Source organism: Triticum aestivum, chromosome 5D (genome assembly GCF_018294505.1).
Source record: "Triticum aestivum cultivar Chinese Spring chromosome 5D, IWGSC CS RefSeq v2.1, whole genome shotgun sequence".
Lineage (NCBI taxonomy): Eukaryota > Viridiplantae > Streptophyta > Magnoliopsida > Poales > Poaceae > Triticum > Triticum aestivum.
In genome coordinates, this window is record NC_057808.1 from 557,671,060 (window position 1) to 557,689,134 (window position 18,075).

An 18,075-nucleotide genomic window follows, 5' to 3' on the forward strand; every position below is an offset into this window, starting at 1 on the left:
AATGCTTAAAAAAAACATATCTTTTAAAGCCCAACTCCAAATTTAACATGTTACATATAGAATTTGATTAGAGAAATGTGTGGAGTCTAAACATGATATTATTTTGGCTGTTCACCATTTAAAAAAATGCTATCTAGGGTGAAACCTTAATCAATAGCACATGATCGGTGTTTCTTTCATACTAGTGCCGGTCCGGATTGGAAATAAACACCTCAACAAGACCAGGATTGTAGACGAAAGGAATCATCTATAACCACGCATGCACGCCTCGCCAAACCTCACAAAAAGCGATTTTTTTTCATCTTATGCCAAGAGAGACGTCTTAGGATTGAAAACATTCAAACGCGTTGTGAGTGTGTAAACACTGATGGCACCGTTGATAAGATTGTGAAGGAAGTGACAACACAGATGGGATGCCATGTGTTGAAAGAAAGGACGTGGATTGGGGTGTTGACTCATGGTTATTGAGTTAGGGGAGTGTGGTATTTTTTTCTCCGGTAGCAAGTACGGACTTTTTTGGATCCGTACTTGGGACTGTCTAATTCACGTACGGCTGAAAACGAATTCGTTTTCAGTCATATTTTCCAGCCAACTAAAGGAGGACAAGTGTCCTGTCCTGTTCCATGTATCCTGTCCACTGTGTCCCCTTTCCCCCCAAATTGGCTTTTAATAAACAGGCTAACACCCGGTTCTTTAAAAACGAATCCACGCCTGAAACTTTTGAAACACTAACACAGAACTTTAAACGGGTCCAGACCTGAAACTTCTGAATCACACACAGATATCATCTACAGTAAAGCAGTTACGAAATCACACACTAACAATACCACTAAGAAAATGCTCTGCAATGCCACAAAAATGCCACTAATGAAATGCAGATTAAAATCCAGTAAATTTACACTGCTGATGCCACTATGATTAACACCGCAGAAATCACTAAAATGACAAAAAAAAACACTGAAAACCCTGATTACAAATACAGTAAAATCCAGTAAGAAAGTACTAAAATTACAGTGTAAACTACTATGTAAAACCAATTAGCATGCAGTGGAATTCCACTGGGTATAACAGAGCCAAATCAAGAAATAACTACACTATAAACCATCAGGTACTACAGTCAAAAAATCTGGAAGAGGACATGACCAGTATTACAGCGAAAATCAAACTTCGAAATTCCTCTCTGAGGTGCATAAGCTGATTCAACTTTAGATGCAAATGACACATCAAAACTAACTGCAGCAATATCTTCTGAGGTTGATATCTTCTTGGCAAAAGGAACATAGGTATGAGCTCCTGAACAATAATTCCTCTCACAAGACTTCTGAACAATAAATAAAGAAGGTACAAGTCAGGATAAACTAAGAACAAAAGGAATCCAACAAAGAAAATGCAAAAAGTTGAGATAGAATGCTAACCAGTGCATAGACAGACGGGGATAAACGCTTCAGAGGCCTCTTTCCATAAGAGCGACTATTGTTCTTATCTAGTTCCGAGAAATGCTTAACTGTATTACCTCTCCAGACAAGTATCCTAGGCTTGATATCAGGTAGAGAATTCAGCCCAAAATGCACATGGTCAAGATACAAGATCTAGCAGAAAAGAAGGGGAGGCTACTTCAATAACATTACACACACAAAAAACAACATTAAAAGATGCAAAAAAGCAGATAATTCTAAAAAACAAGACTCACAGCGAATGTGTAGTGACAACCGCCAAATGTCACTGATCTCTTAGAAGCAACCTTCGTAGAATCCTTAAACTTCTTAATACTGCCAAGGAGACTCTCATATACCAATCTAGATAAATCATAGTTCATGATAGAACTACAATCTCTGAAAATGTGGAGATATTTGGGACTGGGAGAAAGGCTTGAATTTGGACACAAGAAAGTGACAAGTCAATACACATGAAGCAGATGAAAATGTCTTCATCATGCAATTCTTCAGATTTGAGTTTATTGCAGATAGGGCTGCAAGAAAAGCTCGAGGCTCGCGAGCCGCTCGAGATCGACACGTTTTTTGGCTCGACTCGAGATCGACTCGAAAAGAAACGAGCTGACTTTGAACATTTTATGTAGCTCGACCGAGGAATGAGTCGATCTTGAGCCAATATTGGCTCGCTCGATTTAGCTCGATAGCTCGACATAATATTTATGTTAAATGATCATGTGATATATTAAATGAAAATAAGATAATTTGTTACCATATATGATGTGCATGATTTTTCTCCATTTTATTTACCAGCAAACATGGAAGGTTAATTAAGTGCAGAGAAGATTTAGGTCTAATTATGATACGTGGTCGTGTATGTGTTAAATATCCTGTTATTTTCGGGAAAATTTCTCATCATACGCATTTTCGTTTTCTTGTTTTTCGTCCATGAAGACCACCATCTATTGCTAGTTTGCCCAAGAGACCAAGATGAGCTCTCCCGAGCACGACGAGATTGTCGTACAAAGTTGTGTCGTGTTGTGTCCTTATCTAGTTGGAATAATCACCACAAATTTATAAATTTTACCATCTTATTTAGCTCGAAACTAGCTCGAGATCGACTCGAGATCGTTACAAGTCAAGCACGAGTCATGTTCTACGGCTCGATCTTGAGACTCACTCAGTTTGAACTCGCTCGAATTTTAATATCAGTTGAGCTGAGCCAGGTCCAACTCGCTCGAACTCGACCCGTTTGCAGCCCTAATTGCAGAAGAACCCCATGGGTGTTGGATTCATTACAATCACATAGTGATGTGAACTAGATTATTGACTCTAGTGCAAGTGGGAGACTGTTGGAAATATGCCCTAGAGGCAATAATAAAATGGTTATTATTATATTTCCTTGTTCATGATAATTGTCTATTGTTCATGCTATAATTGTATTAACCGGAGACCGTAATACATGTGTGGATACGTCGACCACAATATGTCCCTAATAAGCCTCTAGTTGACTAGCTCGTTGATCAATAGATGGTTACGGTTTCCTGACCATAGACATTGGATGTCGTTGATAACGGGATCACATCATTAGGAGAATGATGTGATGGACAAGGCCCAATCCTAAGCATAGCACAAGATCGTGTAATTCGTTTGCTAGAGCTTTTCTAATGTCAAGTATCGTTTCCTTAGACCATGAGATTGTGCAACTCCCGGATACTATAGGAATGCTTTGGGTGTATCAAACGTCACAACGTAACTGGGTGACTATAAAGGTGCACTACAGGTATCTTCGAAAGTGTCTGTTGGGTTGGCACGAATCGAGACTGGGATTTGTCACTCCGTATGACGGAGAGGTATCTCTGGGCCCACTCGGTAATGCATCATCATAATGAGCTCAATGTGACTAAGGAGTTAGCCACGGGATCATGCGTTACGGAACGAGTAAAGAGACTTGCCGGTAACGAGATTGAACGAGGTATGGGGATACCGACGATCGAATCTCGGGCAAGTAACATACCGATGGACAAAGGAAATTGTATACGGGATTGATTGAATCCCCGACATCGTGATCCATCTGATGAGATCATCGTGGAACATGTGGGAGCCAATATGGGTATCCAAATCCTGCTATTGGTTATTGGCCGGATGTTGTCTCGGTCATGTCTGCATGGTTCCCGAACCCGTAGGGTCTACACACTTAAGGTTCGGTGACGGTAGAGTTGTTATGGGAAATAGTATGTGGTTACTGAAGGTTGTTCGGAGTCCCGGATGAGATCCTGGACATGACGAGGAACTCCGGAATGGTCCGGAGGTGAAGATCGATATACTGGACGAAGAGTATTGGAGTCCGGAATTGTTCTGGGAGTACTAGGTGACGACCAGCGTGACCGAAAGGTGTTTCGGAGGCCCCGACAAGCGTTGGGGGGCCTTATGGGCTAAGGGGGCTGTGCGCCCCTCCCAACCCCTCTCACGTAACTTGGAGAGGTGGGGGCGCCTCCCCTAGGGCAGCCACCCCTTCCGGCTTGGGGGGGGCAAGTTTCCTAGGGGTGGGGGCGCCCAAACCCATCTAGGGTTTCCCCTGTGGCCGCCTCCCTCCCCTAGGAAACCCTAGGGTGCCTCCTCCACCCCCCTTCCCCCTATATATAGTGAGGGAGAGAGAGGGCAGCCGCACCCCTTCCCCTGGCGCAGCCCCTCCCTCCTCCAACTCTTCCTTCTCCTCCGTAGAGCTTGGCGAAGCCCTGTAGGAATACCACAAGTTCCACCACCACGCTGTCGTGCTGCCGGAGTCCTCCCTCAACTTCTCCTCTCCCCTTGCTGGATCAAGAAGGAGGAGACGTCCCTAGGCTGTACGTGTGTTGAACGCGGAGGCGCCGTCCGTTCGGCACTAGGATCGGATCTTCCGCGATTTGAAACGCCGCGAGTACGACTCCATCAACCGTGTTCTTGTAACGCTTCCGCTTAGCGATCTTCAAGGGTATGAAGATGCACTCCCTCTCTCTCGTTGCTAGCATCTCATAGATTGATCTTGGTGATACGTAGGAAAATTTTGAATTATTGCTACGTTCCCCAACAACAACATCACACTTGCATGGGACACGTAGAACTCATACAAAGCTTTCTCGAAATCAGGATCATCCATTTAACCGTCCTGCAGTTAACAGATGAAACATTGAATGAACTAAAAATCGGAACAAATAAGCTACCAAACAAGAATAAAAGAAATAAAAAAATCAAATTAGAAATATAACCTCCGAAGCTTGAAAAGGATCATCCTCAGCAAAATCATTGGGGACAAAAGGATCCCCATCAGAATCATCAGAATCTTCAACACAAGGAGTAGAAGTGCCCTTACCAAAAGCCTTTATGAATCTCCGCATACTTTAATCTATAACCTAAATATATACAAACACAAAGGAAAGGACAAAAAGTCTGAGATGAAATGGCAGAAGGGGTAAAACATAACAAAAATATAAAGAAGAAATGCATTGATAGCATTTACAGTCTACATCTCTTTTATTTCACTACATAACCACTATAAAACCCACTACCCATCTAAGAAGATTTCAATGCTTACAATGCACATCCACTATTTCTTCCAAATCTATCGAATGGGGGAGAATCTACCTAAAATGATTTCTACTAAGAAATGGGGGAGAATCTACTGAATCTATACACTCAAGCATGCGAAAACTAGGATACAAAAAGGGAAAGGGCATGGGCTAATAGGAAATACATTGCAAGCCCACTAAGTTAATTTTTTTTTGAAAAAAGACACTGACAATTACACTGTAAATACAATGACAAAAACATTGAAAGTCCAATATGAATTACGCTGAAAATCCACTCGCAAGTACATTGTAAATCCACTTGCGAATACACTGTAAATCCATGGCAATTACACTGAAAAATCCACTCGCAAAAAGCACTGTAAATCAACTACCAATTACAGTGAAAATCCACTCACAAATACACTGTAAATCAAATTACACCGGAAATCCACTCGCAAATACACTATACATCCACTCGCAAAATACACTATAAATCCAAGGTAATTACACCAGAAAATCCACTTGCAAAAAGCATTGTAAATCAACTACCAATTACAGTGTAAATCCACTTGCAAAATACACTCTAAATCCAAGGCAACTTACACTGGAAACCCATTCGCAAAATACGCTGTAAATCTGCTCGCAAAATACACTGTAAATCCAAGGCAATTACACTATAAATGCAAAAAGGAATTACACTGTAAATCCAAAAGGAATTACGCTGTAAATCCGAAAAGGAATTACACTGCAATGAACTGAGAATTACAGTGGAAAATAAACAGAAATTACGCTATAAAAATCTACTGCCTATCCAGTAGAAAACACTACTAAGTTACACTGAAAATCCACTAAGAGTAAATCACTGTAAAGCCAAAAAGGAATTACACTGAAGTTACAATAGAATTACGGTGTATTTGTTGTAGATAAATAGTGTGGTTTACACTGTAATTTCATCAGATTAACGGTGTAACTTATAGTAGATTTACAGTGTAATTTACAAAAGAATAATTCCAGTAGATTGACCATGTGATTTGCAATGTAATTTCAATTTACAGTGAAATTTCTAGTAGAATTATACAATAGAAATGCGGTGAGTCTAGTGTAATATACAGTATAACTAATGCAATTACCAGTGACACTTTACATTAGATTTACAGCGTAAAAGAACCATAGTATTTTAGTGCAAATTACAGTTGAATTACAGTGAGTTCTGCAGCAGATTAGATTAAATTCGATTGGTACATAGGTGATGTTGAGCGAGGAAACAATTGAGGATCCCATCCATCCATCCATACAAGCAAAGCAAGGGATCTGAACTGAAAGAAACAACATCCCATCCGACAGGGACATGGACACAGATGAAATGAGGATCCCTGCATGTCCAGGCGCATGACAACTAGCCGAATTCAACCCAATAATCTAGCTCACACAACTGACAAGATTCAACACAGCTGCGGAAAATTATCACACACGACGGACGAAAATGAGCATAGATCTGACCGTGAAATCCTACACACAGCTGACAACAAACCATAGAAAGTGGGGGATAGATCAAGTAAAACTCGACAAACATAGCGAATCACAGGACCAGAAACGCCGTCAGGGGAAAATGGAGGCCGGGGTGGGTTTACAATGGAATTCCACTTAGAATTACAATGTAAAATCAACTAGATTCTAATTACAGTGGAACTCCACTAAGAAAAATGTTGTAAATCTAGTAGGAATTACAGTGTAAATCTACAAACAGACGAAACGGGGTATAGATCTGACCGTGAAATCTTACACACAACGAACAACAAACCATTGCGAGTGGGGGTAGATTAGGTAAAACTCGACGAACATATCGAATCACATGACCAGAAACGTCGGCGGGGAAAAATGGAGGCCGGGGTGGGTTTACAGTGTAAATCCACTTAGAATTATAGTGTAAATTAAATCCACTGGATTCTAATTACAACTCCGGTAAGAAAAACACTATAAATCCCGTAGGAATTACAGTGTACATCTACTTAGAATTGTAGTGGAACTCCACTAAGAAAAACATTGTAAATCCAGTAGGAATTACAGTGTAAATCCACTTACAATTACACTGTAAAAACATGAATTACACTACAAATCCAAACAATGAGAAGTACAGTGTAAATCTACTAGGAATTACACTATAAATACAGACAGAAATTACACTGCAAACCCAAAAATGACAAGTACAGTGCAAATCTACTAGGAATTACACTCTAAGTCCAGACAGGAATTACACTGCAAATCCTACAAAGTTTACACTGTAAAATCCATTGAGAAATGCAATCACAATTCCCAAGGCGACCAGCATACCAATCCTGACAACAAACCATTGAGAATTACAATCCCCATCTCATAGACTGATAGAACTCACAAATTACAGGAGGGATATGATAGGCAACAGAGAACAGGGGAGAAGGTTCAGACTAAAACTCACACATCACACACGGCATACCAAGCTAAAAAAAAAGCGCACACACCCTGTAATGTTGGCGCATCAGCCAGCCTACCACACCCACTCATATGCTACACCCTGTGCAAACAAACAAACTGACTGTTGTGTGCTACACCAAGGCCTGGATCTTCAGGTTTCAGGCGACTCTGTTGTCCGCACTCGGCAAATCAAACTCAGAAACATAAATCGATTGAAGGCGTGACACGCATACAGATCAATGAAACTAACAAACCAACCAGAAAACCCTAATCAAAAATCGCATGCACATAGGAGATTCAAACACAGGAACGGCGCAACCTCACATATCTACACGACAAGCTGCTGGAGATTAAAGCAAACAGATCTGATTGAGAAAACACTACGTGCTAACATACAGAGCTGAGAATCAAAGCAAACAAGGGGGGAACATACCAAATCGAACAAAATCGACGAGCGGATGCGGGCGGGGGTGGGGTGGATGCGGGGCGGAGAGATGTTACAGGCCTTCGGCTGAAGAAACGACGACGAGGCGGACGGAGCGAGGCAGCAGGAGGGGGAGCTCCAAATCGCCATGGCTATCCCTCACAGTCGCCTCCTGGGTTGCGTGTTCGAAGACAAAGGGGATCGAGCGGCGAGACGAAGAGACACAGGAAGGAAAGAAAAAAAAAACACCGACGCGGGACTGCGGGCGGTAGTGACGGGTCTGCTGAAAAAATTCAAGCGGGCCCGATAAGAAACTCAGCGCCAGCAACGACGAAAGAAAAGAAGAGCATGAATCTCGCGACAGAGATCGTACGGCTCAAAAAACGACTGAAAGCCAATTATTTTCATCCGTATGTAAATTAGCAGATCCGTACTTTAAAAGGCGAAAAGGGAGAAATATCCGATAAAAGGTTAAGAGAGAAATATGTTTACCATCCAACAGATATATAGATGCAACAAATAAACTTCACGCACAAATAACATGCAGGCTACGTACATACTATATAAAGTAGTGAGATACTGATACATACATACATACACACCGATACGACTAGCTAGTGTCCGATTACAAATTCATACCAGTAAACAACGCAGGACTAGCTAGTGTTACCACCATGTAGCAGTACGTACTTACACAAGAGTTAAATGAGCGTGCATGCATCATGGCCACCGCCCACTGGAGTAGTAGCTAGCTAGCTAGCCGAGACATTCTCCGTTGTAAAATTTACATTTAGCGCCCCTGGTGTAGGAGAATCCACGCGGAGCGCAGGTGCCATGCTTCGGGCACGCCTGGTGGGCTTGGTCTAGGGACTTATAACTGATCGACTGTTCGCCCACCGCGGCTGCGACGAGGAGGACGATGACGGCAGCCAACAAGGCAGCATGGCTCTTCCTCTCCATGACTTGCTCTCGGTCTATCGATTCTTTCTGTGTTACAGTAGTAAGCTAGCTAATAATCTGGAGACGCTTGCTTCAACGGGGCTGCCGTTTATAAGGAGGAGAGGTGAGGTGAGGTGAGCTAGCAGAACGGTGGCATGTCATATTCCACCGACGGAAAAGGCCTCGTGACCATCTGCCAGCCTGCATGTTGTTGTTGCAGCATGCAGTGGTTTATGGCTGTCTTCGTTCGTCATTGTGCGTGCATGCATGCATGTGATGTGTCTGCCTCGTCGGTATCCGACCCCGAATGTCGACAGGCCGCCTCATGATGTACGATCCACAGACATCGGATGTCAATGTGCTCCAAGCTAGGATAGCGTATCGAGCCGTCCGGATACACCTCATGGTCGCGTCTACTAGCCCATGCAAGTCGTTGAGACACTGGATCAAAGAGGTCATCGCGTCGCGTCGCGGCGTGGCAAAGCGGGCAGCGGACGAGGAGCGCACATAGATGTTCCTCTTGTTCTCATGCTCATACAAATGGGGAAAGAACCTCCCTTATAAGAAGGTCCAACTCCCACTAAACTAACAATGTGAGACTAAACTTTAGTAGTATCCCTTGCCTTGCACAAATGAGCTAAGTGGGGATTTATTAGGAATTTCTGAAATAGTTATTGGGCTGTCCCAAAATAGACTAATTTCCGGCAACCCCCCACCAGATCCCAGATGCACACAAGAATTGCCTTTGGTTTCAAAACACTGTTTTATATACCGGTACTGCAGTGTAGACTGTTAAGTTAAACTTCCACCTAGAACTCTATGTTACACTAGTAAGCAACTTGAACAGTGGATTGGGCCTTGAACTGCAAGTTTTCTGCGAATCTAGCTTCACACAAAGCCTTGACCGATATTGGGCTACCGTGGGTCTTCCCCGCGGGTGGAGCTTATGCGTCATACTCCGAGACCTTTCATGAGTTTACTAGAAAGAACCCTACTCTCATAGATTGCGACGTTTAACAATCAGACTCATATAGGTGTGTTCTTCAAAAGATATTCTGCAGGACAACATCTCTGCTTAAAAGAGCCACTTTAGAACACATTAAGATATACATCAACCTGCCATGCAGATTAGGAGAGTATTGCATCTTCATGGAGTGGTATTGTTAATAGTAAGGATACCCTCCTCTCAGTTGACCAACAGCTTGTCTTCCACATCTAATTCACGGGATCTCCGATCACAAACAATAGATTACCATTGTGAACAACTCATATTGTGGGTCTCATACCAATCTATGCATTATCTATCACATTATGTGATAGACCCTTAGTAAAAGGATCTGCCAGATTTTTAGATGTTTAGATATAATCCAATGCAATAACTCCGGAGTTTCTCATTTTCCTGACAGACTTTAACCTTCTCTGAATGTGTCTTGATGACTTCATGTTATCCTTTGAGCTGCTCACTTTCGTGATCACAGTTTGATTGTCGCAGTTCATAAGGATACCCGGTACAGGTTTCTCAACAACCGGCAAGTCATTCAAAAGCCGACGAAGCCAATCTGCTTCGACCATAGTTGTATCTAGTGCTGTGAGTTCTGCTTTCATTGTTGACCTCGTTAAGATGGTCTGCTTGTAAGACTTCCAAGAAACAGTGCCACCTCCATGAGTGAATACATATCCGCTTGTGGCCTTTATCTCATCAGCATCTGAGATCCAGTTTGAGTCACTATACCCTTCAAGCACCTTTGGGTGCCCAGTGTAGTGAATTCCATAATTTGCAGTGCCTTTCAAATAATGCAAAACTCTCTCTAGAGCTTTCCAATGCACATCTCCTGGTTTTGAGACAAACCGTCTTAGTTTGCTAACAGCAAAAGAGATGTCAGGTCTTGTAGCACTGGTTAAATACATAAGCGAGCCAATAATCTGAGAATATTTCAACTGGTCTCTAGTAATTCTTTGATTCTTTCGAAGAAACACACTAGCATCATATGGTGTTGGAGAGGGCTTGCAGTCACTATAGCCAAAGCGACTCAAGATCTTTTTCATATAGTGAGATTGAAGCAATGTAATCCCACCATCATCGTCTCTCAACAACTTGATGTTTAGAATGACATCAACCACTCCTAAATCCTTCATCTCAAAGTAACGAGATAGGAAATCCTTGACCTCCTTAATGACCTTCAGATTTGTTCCGAAAATCAGTATGTCATCAACGTACAAGCAAAGGATAACTCCCTCGCCCCCACCATGGTGATAGTACACACATTTATCAGCTTTGTTTACAACAAAGTCTGTGGCTGTTAAAGTTCTTTCAAGCTTCTCATGCCACTGCTTGGGTGCTTGCTTAAGTCCATACAAAGACTTCATCAACTTGCACACTTTTCCTTCCTGACCATCTACTACAGACCCATCTGGTTGTTCCATATAAATTTCCTCTTTCAACTCTCCATTTAGGAAAGCAGTCTTAACATCCATTTGATGAACGAGAAGACCACGTGAGGCAGCTAGTGAAAGTAGTACTCGAATAGTGGTCAGTCGTGCCACAGGTGAGTAAGTATCAAAGAAGTCTTCACCTTCCTTTTGGGTATAACCCTTAGCCACGAGTCGCGCCTTGTACTTTTCGATAGTACCATCAGGCCTAAGCTTCTTCTTGAATACCCATTTGCACCCTATAGGTTTGCACCCATAAGGACGATCAGTTATCTCCCAAGTTTCATTTGCCAAGATGGAATCCATCTCACTATGGACCGCTTCCTTCTAGTAGTCAGCATCTTCAGATGCATAGGCCTCTGAAATAGAACTGGGAGTGTCATCTATGGGATACACAAGAAAATCATCACCAAAGGACTTTGCAGTCCTCTGTCTCTTGCTCCTAGTAGGAACTTCATTGTTCTCCTCCACAGGATTTTCAAAGTGTTCCATTGAAATGGCAGGTTTAGTAATTGTAACTGGTTCCTGATTCGACGAACTAGGCATGTCCTAATTAGATGACGTAGCCATATCCTTCGTGGGGAATATATCTTCAAAGAAAGTCGCATCATTCGACTCCATGATCATACCGACATGCATGTCAGGTACCTCAGATTTTACAACCAAGAATCTATAACCAATGCTATGAAAAGCATATCCTAGGAAAACATAATCCACAGTCTTTGGTCCAAGCTTCCGCTTCTTTCGAATTGGCATATTGACTTTCGCCAAACAACCCCATGTTCGTAGATAAGAGAGCTTTAACCTTTTCTTCTCCCATTCCTCGAATGGAGTTATCTCTTTATTCTTTGTAGGAACTCGGTTTAGGACATGACATGCCGTCAATATCGCCTCCCCCGACCATGCCTTGGAGAGACCCGATGTGTCTAACATGGCGTTAACCAAATCAGTTAGAGTATGGTTTTTTTCTTTCGGCCATCCCATTTGACTGAGGTGAATAAGGAGGCATACTCTCATGGATTATACCATGTTCCACACAAAAGGAATCAAATTCATTTGAGAAATACTCTCCACCACGATCGGACCTAAGCCTCTTGATCTTTCGATCAAGTTGGGTTTCCGCTTCAGCTTTATAGATCTTTAAATAGTTCAAAGCCTCATCCTTAGATTTCAGAAGATACACATGACAGTATCTAGTGGAGTCATCAATTAACGTCATAAAATACTTCTTACCACATTTTGTCAAAACACCATTCATTTCACATAGATCTGAATGTATGAGCTCTAGTGGTGCAAGATTTCTCGTTTCCGCAGTCGCATGAGAATTACGAGGTTGCTTAGCTTGCACACACACTTAACACTTAGATCCCTTGACAGTGGTGAAACTAGGGATTAAGTTCAACTTGGCTAATCGCGACATGCAACCAAAGTTAACATGACAAAGACGTGAATGCCACACATTTGATTCACTATTGTTGCAAACATGATTAACAACTTTATTGCAAACGTCCGATAAGGATAAACGAAACAGGCCTCCTGACTCATAGCCTTTACCAACAAAGGTTCCATACTTGGATATTACAAATTTATTCGACTCAAAGACAAGCTTGTAGCCATATCTACACAGAAGAGAACCGCTAACAAGATTTTTATTGACGGAGGGGACATAATGCACGTTCTTCGGCCGCATGATCTTCCCCGAAGTAAACTTCAGATCGACCGTACCAACACCACGAACAGAAGCACTTGAACCATTGCCCATTAACACGGTGGAAGTCCCTGCGGTCTGATAAGACGAAAACATGGAAATATCACTGCATACATGCACATTAGCACCCGTGTCAATCAACCAATCAGGAGAATGACATACTGGAAGAATAGTGGAAAATATACCATACCCAACATCCTTCATGTCAGTGTCTCCAATGACAACATTAGCAGTCTTGCCGCCTTTCCCAAGATGACGCTTGTCATAGCGATTAGGACAACTAGGAGCCCAATGATCAGGATCTCCACACACATGACAAACACCTTTCTTCTGGTCATTCTTCTTCTTGAAGTTCATGTGCTGTACAGCCTTGTTCTTCCCATCAAACTTTGCTTTAACATCAAACTTGCCCTTTTTCTTGAACTTGTGGGGCTGGAAGTTTTTCTTCTGTACCAGATTGGCACTAGAACCTCCCTCAGTACCTCGAGCACGGTTATCCTTTGCTTTCGCCTTTTCTTCCACATCAAGAGTACCAATGAGATCCAGAACGGAAAACTCCTGCCTCTTATGCTTCAGTAAGGTAGCAAAGTTCCTCCACGTGGGAGGAAGCTTAGTGATAATGCCTCCGGCAACGAACTTGTCTGGTAGCATACAATTGAAGTGCTCAAGTTCTCTAGCAAATGACTGTACTCATGAGCTTGCTCAACCACGGAGCGCTCTTCAGTCATCCTGTAATCATAGAATTGCTCCATGATGTACAGCTCAGTGCCAACATCCGAGACCCCAAACTAGGTCTCGAGTGCGTCCCACATATCTTTTCCATTATCAATTGACGCATAAGCATCAACTATGTTCTCACCAAGAACACTCAAGAGAGCAGCCTTAAACAGGGTATCCATTTTCTGAAAAGCTTGTTCCTGTTGAGCATCATATTCTCCTTCAGGTTTGCCAAGAGTGGCGTCATAGCAACTCATGGTTTGAAACCATAAGACCGCTCTCACGTGCCACCTCTTATAGTGAATACCCTCAAACATAGGAGGTCTCATGGAAGCAGCAAAACCACTCGGGGTAAATTGCCTATAATAAGGTTTTTGGATTGTTGGAAATATGAGCAATTTACCGAATGATTTTATTAACAGAAATACTAGATAAAGCATGACTAATATAGCAGAGATAAAACAAGTCATGCGATCTGACAGTGAGAAGGTAAATAACATCTTCATACATGAACTGTAGCCAAACATGTCTAGAGCAGATAGTAGAGCAAGTTGCATATATGAAGTAGAACCTAACATATCTAGGGCAAACACTAGAACAAGGAACTGTGGCAGGACCTCGAACAGAAATAAGAAGAACACATACGGGACAGCAGCAGCAGAATCACTGGACTTGGGGTCGGTGTCCTCGCCGGCCATGTTGTCGACGCCGGGGAAGAAGTCGTCGGAGTCCGGGGCGTCCGTGACGAAGAATTCAGTAGTCGCGCGGAGCGCTGCCCAAAAACCTTATCACCCTTCTCCCGTACAAGACTCAAAGAGCTGCGGTTTCGGAGGCCTACTGTCCCGACCGGCGGTTCACGCCGCAAGCCGGGATGGGCAAGATCGTGGTAGTAGCTAGGGATGGCACCGCATGGTATGGGTACGGGTGGAGCTACCCCATACCCTTACCCGTCCGCCCTGAGTTTATCCATCACCCATACCCATACCCGTCAAGGGTACAATTTTTTCCCATACCCGTCACCCGACAGGGTATATGGGTACCCGCGGGTAAAAACACCCGCATTTAAAACACATCAATTGAGTAGAAAATAGTTGTAAAAAGCAACATATAATCATAAATTATTAATAGCAACACATTTTAAACAACAATGTACGACAACATATTCTCATAAACAAAAATACTTGCCTATAAAGTGACATATAAAAATGTTAAACAAGAACACATAATCATAAATAATAACACATATGCATACACTTTAAGTTCACGAAATCATGATAAATTACAGAGATAATTTGAATACACATTAGAGTTTTTACCTAGTGTGATTAGGGGGGGAAATGAATACATTGGGATATTAACGGACACCCACCTGTCAACATTTTAGATGGGTACGCGGGTATGGGTTATACGATCCCATACCCATACCCTCTCTACCCGATGGGTATGATATTTTCCCATTTAAGTACCCATGGGTAATTTTTTGTCCCATACCCTTACCCTAATAGGGTTTTTACCCACAGGGCACGCGGGTAATGGGTACCCATTGCCATCCCTAGTAGTAGCGCAGTGCTCAGGAACTCCCTTTTATAGGCACAGGAGAGAGAGGCGAGAGGGCAGCGACGGAAGGCATCGAGGCGTGGCATGGCGTGGCGTGGCGTGGCATGGCGGGCGGCGGAGGAGGAGCGCGCGTGGATGTCCCTCTTGTTCTCATGCTCATATAAGTGGGGAAAGAACCTCCTTATAAGGAGGTCCAACTCCCACTAAACTAGCAATGTGGGACTAAACTTTAGTAATATCCCTTGCCTTGCACGAATGTGCTAAATGGGCCTTTAGGATTTATTAGGAATTTCTGAAATAGTTATTGGGCTGTCCCAAAATAGACTAAATTTCAGCAATTGGATGGCGTTACACCATGAGAAGAATGAGCTGCCCTTTGATCGTTTTAACCATCTTCTCGCTGTGAGGACCAAAGAGCCTGAAGCCAACCATGATAATGGAGAGAAACAATGGCAAACTTTACTTGGGTTCGGTGGAGCTTTCTTAGAGCAACTCTAGCAAACCCCGCAAAATGCCGGCCCGCAAAACGCGTTTGCAGTTCGCGCAAAACCGCTTTTGCGGGCCGGCGCGGGCTGGCATAGATGCAGACCCCCCAAACGGACCCGTAAAAAGTATATTCGCAGAATATGCTTTTTTACGGGTCGGCTATGCGGGTTTTGCTCAGGCACCAGCGCAACGACCCGCAAACAGAAAAACTACAAATCTGAAATTTGTTATAGGGTTTCACAAACAAGTTCAAATTCAAATGACATAAACAGTTTGCGTGCAAATAAAAGTGAAGTTCATTACGCAAAAGAGGTCATGCAAAAGGTATGCGCCCATGTCCGGCATCATCTTGGGGGTCGATCTTCACTCCGCGCGATGGAGTCCATCTTGAAGTTCATCGGCGCCGCCGCAGCCACCGCAGCCACCTCCGTCGCTTGTTCCAACTCCCGCACCGAAATCATCCACATTGCCACCATATGGAGCAGAGAAAACATCACCGGAACTGGCAGACGGACCGGCCGAGGCGACCATTCTCCTCTTCAAGATCTCTCTCCTTTCCATATCATGGCATGTTTTGGTGACGTCGTCCATGTCATTGCGGTTCATTGACATGATCTGTTCTCTTCGGCGAGCAACAATGACATCGATTTGTTTTCAGAGGCGCGTGCTTTTCTCTCCTCAATGGCAGCTTTGCGCAACCCCTCTTCCTTGAGCATTTGCCATTTTTCTTGCTTCTCTTTTGCCTTCTTCTCGACCAACTCTTTCTTGATCTCCAACGACTTCAACAACATCAACTCGTTTGATTGCACCATGGCATCAATCTTCTCCCTCAAGCTCGATGCTTCTTGCTCTCTCTTCATCTTCTCTTTAGTCTTCTTGTCGCCATCGGGCTTGTGCAAATTTCTTGGGCCATCGTCATCCTCATCTTCATCCATGTTTGTAAGTGAGCCTCTCTTTAGTGGGGATTCTTTGTCGATCAACTTCCACTTCTCGCACTTTTGGAGCAACTCTCAACAATGCTCTAATTTGAAGAATCTGCCTTCCGAAGCTTCCATGTCCTTGTATCTATGTTGAGCAATCTTGTCCTACACAATGTGAACAAAGTGATGCAATCATTTCTCATGATACATTATGATGATGCACAACTTGAACAAAGGCAAAGCAAACTCACATAGTCGGACTCCACGGTGCCACTTGGAGGTGCATTGCATACTTGCTCCAAGCAAGCTGCCCAACGGCTGCACATAGGCTTGATGTTCTCCCAACGACCTTGTAGCGACCGAAATGTGCGTGGAGTCCTATTGGGGTAGTTTTTCATTATGCGGAAGTATTGATCTTCGATCCTTTGCCAATATCTCTTGGCGGTTTGAGAAGTACCCGTGCATGCATCAAGAGACACCGCACTCCATGCTTTGATCAAAGCTTGATCTTCCAAGATCGTGTAGTTCTTCGATCTTTGGCGTTTCCTAGTTTTTGCTTGTGATTGCTCAAACGCTTTCGCTTAGATCTCCTCCAACTCGTCCGCACAACCATGATCATCCACGCCGCCCTCCGTTTCATTGTAGTCAAATGGTTCGAAAGGGGCTTGATCAATGTCAACCGCGTTCGTGTCCAACAAGTTGACGAACTCGGTTGTTGCATTGTTCGAACCACCACTATATAGCGAACGATAACAAGTCATGAGCTATCGAGAACAATGCCGAAAAATGAAAGAGAATCGCCCAAGACCGAAGAGATATACCTTCCGGCCATTTCGTCGAACACCTCGCTCGCGGGGGGAGCGGCACCGTTGAACGGCATCGCCGGAGCACCTCCTTGCGGGGGGATGGAGTGAGATGTTGAAGGTGATGGCTTCCTTGAAGTCGGAACCTTCCTCCGCTTTGCGCCTGTGGCCTTGCCGGCCTTCTCCGCCGCCTGACGGGATCGCACTGCGGCATTGGCGCCCGGAGCGCGGGCCATCGCGGCGGGGGCAGCCGGATTCCCGCCCTGCACAACCACGTTGCCCTGCCGCTTGCGGGCAGGCGCGGCGTGTGCTTGGGCGACGCCGGCGGGGCCAACATGGCCGGCGACGAGATCCGCCCGAGGGGATGGGGCGTGCGCGACCTCGACGGTGACGGGGGACAGCATGGGGTCGTCCATGGCGGCGAGGGACGGTCGGGGAGGAGCAGCCGGAGCTTGCGGAGGGGGGCAATGGTGGCGGGGGGTGCGGGGAGCGGGAAAGGGCGCGCGGAAATGTCCCTCCCGCCAAATCTCGCGCCGGATAGGGGTTGAGCTCGGGTCGGCCTCCCAACCCGTGAAGATAGAGGTTGGGGTAGAAGATTTGCCGCGCCGCGCAAAAAAATTTGCGGGCCGGTGCGGGATGCGGGGTCTGGTCGTGCAGATTTT

The 18,075-nt window shown here is 44.1% G+C and overlaps 1 protein-coding gene and 1 long non-coding RNA gene across 3 annotated transcripts; both read right to left on the minus strand.

The window, feature by feature from the left end:
* Positions 1–952: 952 nt before the first annotated feature.
* Positions 953–2,926, minus strand: LOC123126215 (uncharacterized). Of its 2 annotated transcripts, none has more exons than XM_044546592.1 (3): positions 1,691–2,926; positions 1,416–1,589; positions 953–1,318 (listed from the first exon to the last, which is right to left on the minus strand). In XM_044546592.1, the coding sequence occupies exons 1-3, from the start codon at positions 1,814–1,816 to the stop codon at positions 1,118–1,120; spliced, it is 501 nt and encodes a 166-aa protein (XP_044402527.1). In that variant the 5' UTR covers positions 1,817–2,926; the 3' UTR covers positions 953–1,117. The 2 variants fall into 2 exon arrangements, with proteins under 2 accessions (XP_044402527.1, XP_044402526.1); XM_044546591.1 differs by having other exon boundaries at positions 953–1,321.
* A 1,359-nt stretch (positions 2,927–4,285) lies between these two features.
* LOC123123851 (uncharacterized) lies at positions 4,286–8,920 on the minus strand. The gene is made up of 3 exons (XR_006460871.1): positions 7,863–8,920; positions 4,679–4,822; positions 4,286–4,578 (listed from the first exon to the last, which is right to left on the minus strand). It is a non-coding gene; the product is annotated as an uncharacterized lncRNA (long non-coding RNA).
* Between the last annotated feature and the right edge of the window lie 9,155 nt (positions 8,921–18,075).

Bases quoted from the DNA above. Each gene is read 5' to 3' on its own strand.
- LOC123126215 (XM_044546591.1), bottom strand. From the start codon at position 1,816: ATGAACTATGATTTATCTAGATTGGTATATGAGAGTCTCCTTGGCAGT. The intron at 1,590-1,690 runs GTGAGTCTTGTT...CTTTTCTGCTAG, and splicing joins GTTGTCACTACACATTCGCT to ATCTTGTATCTTGACCATGT. The intron at 1,322-1,415 runs GTTAGCATTCTA...TTTATTGTTCAG, and splicing joins CCCCGTCTGTCTATGCACTG to AAGTCTTGTGAGAGGAATTA.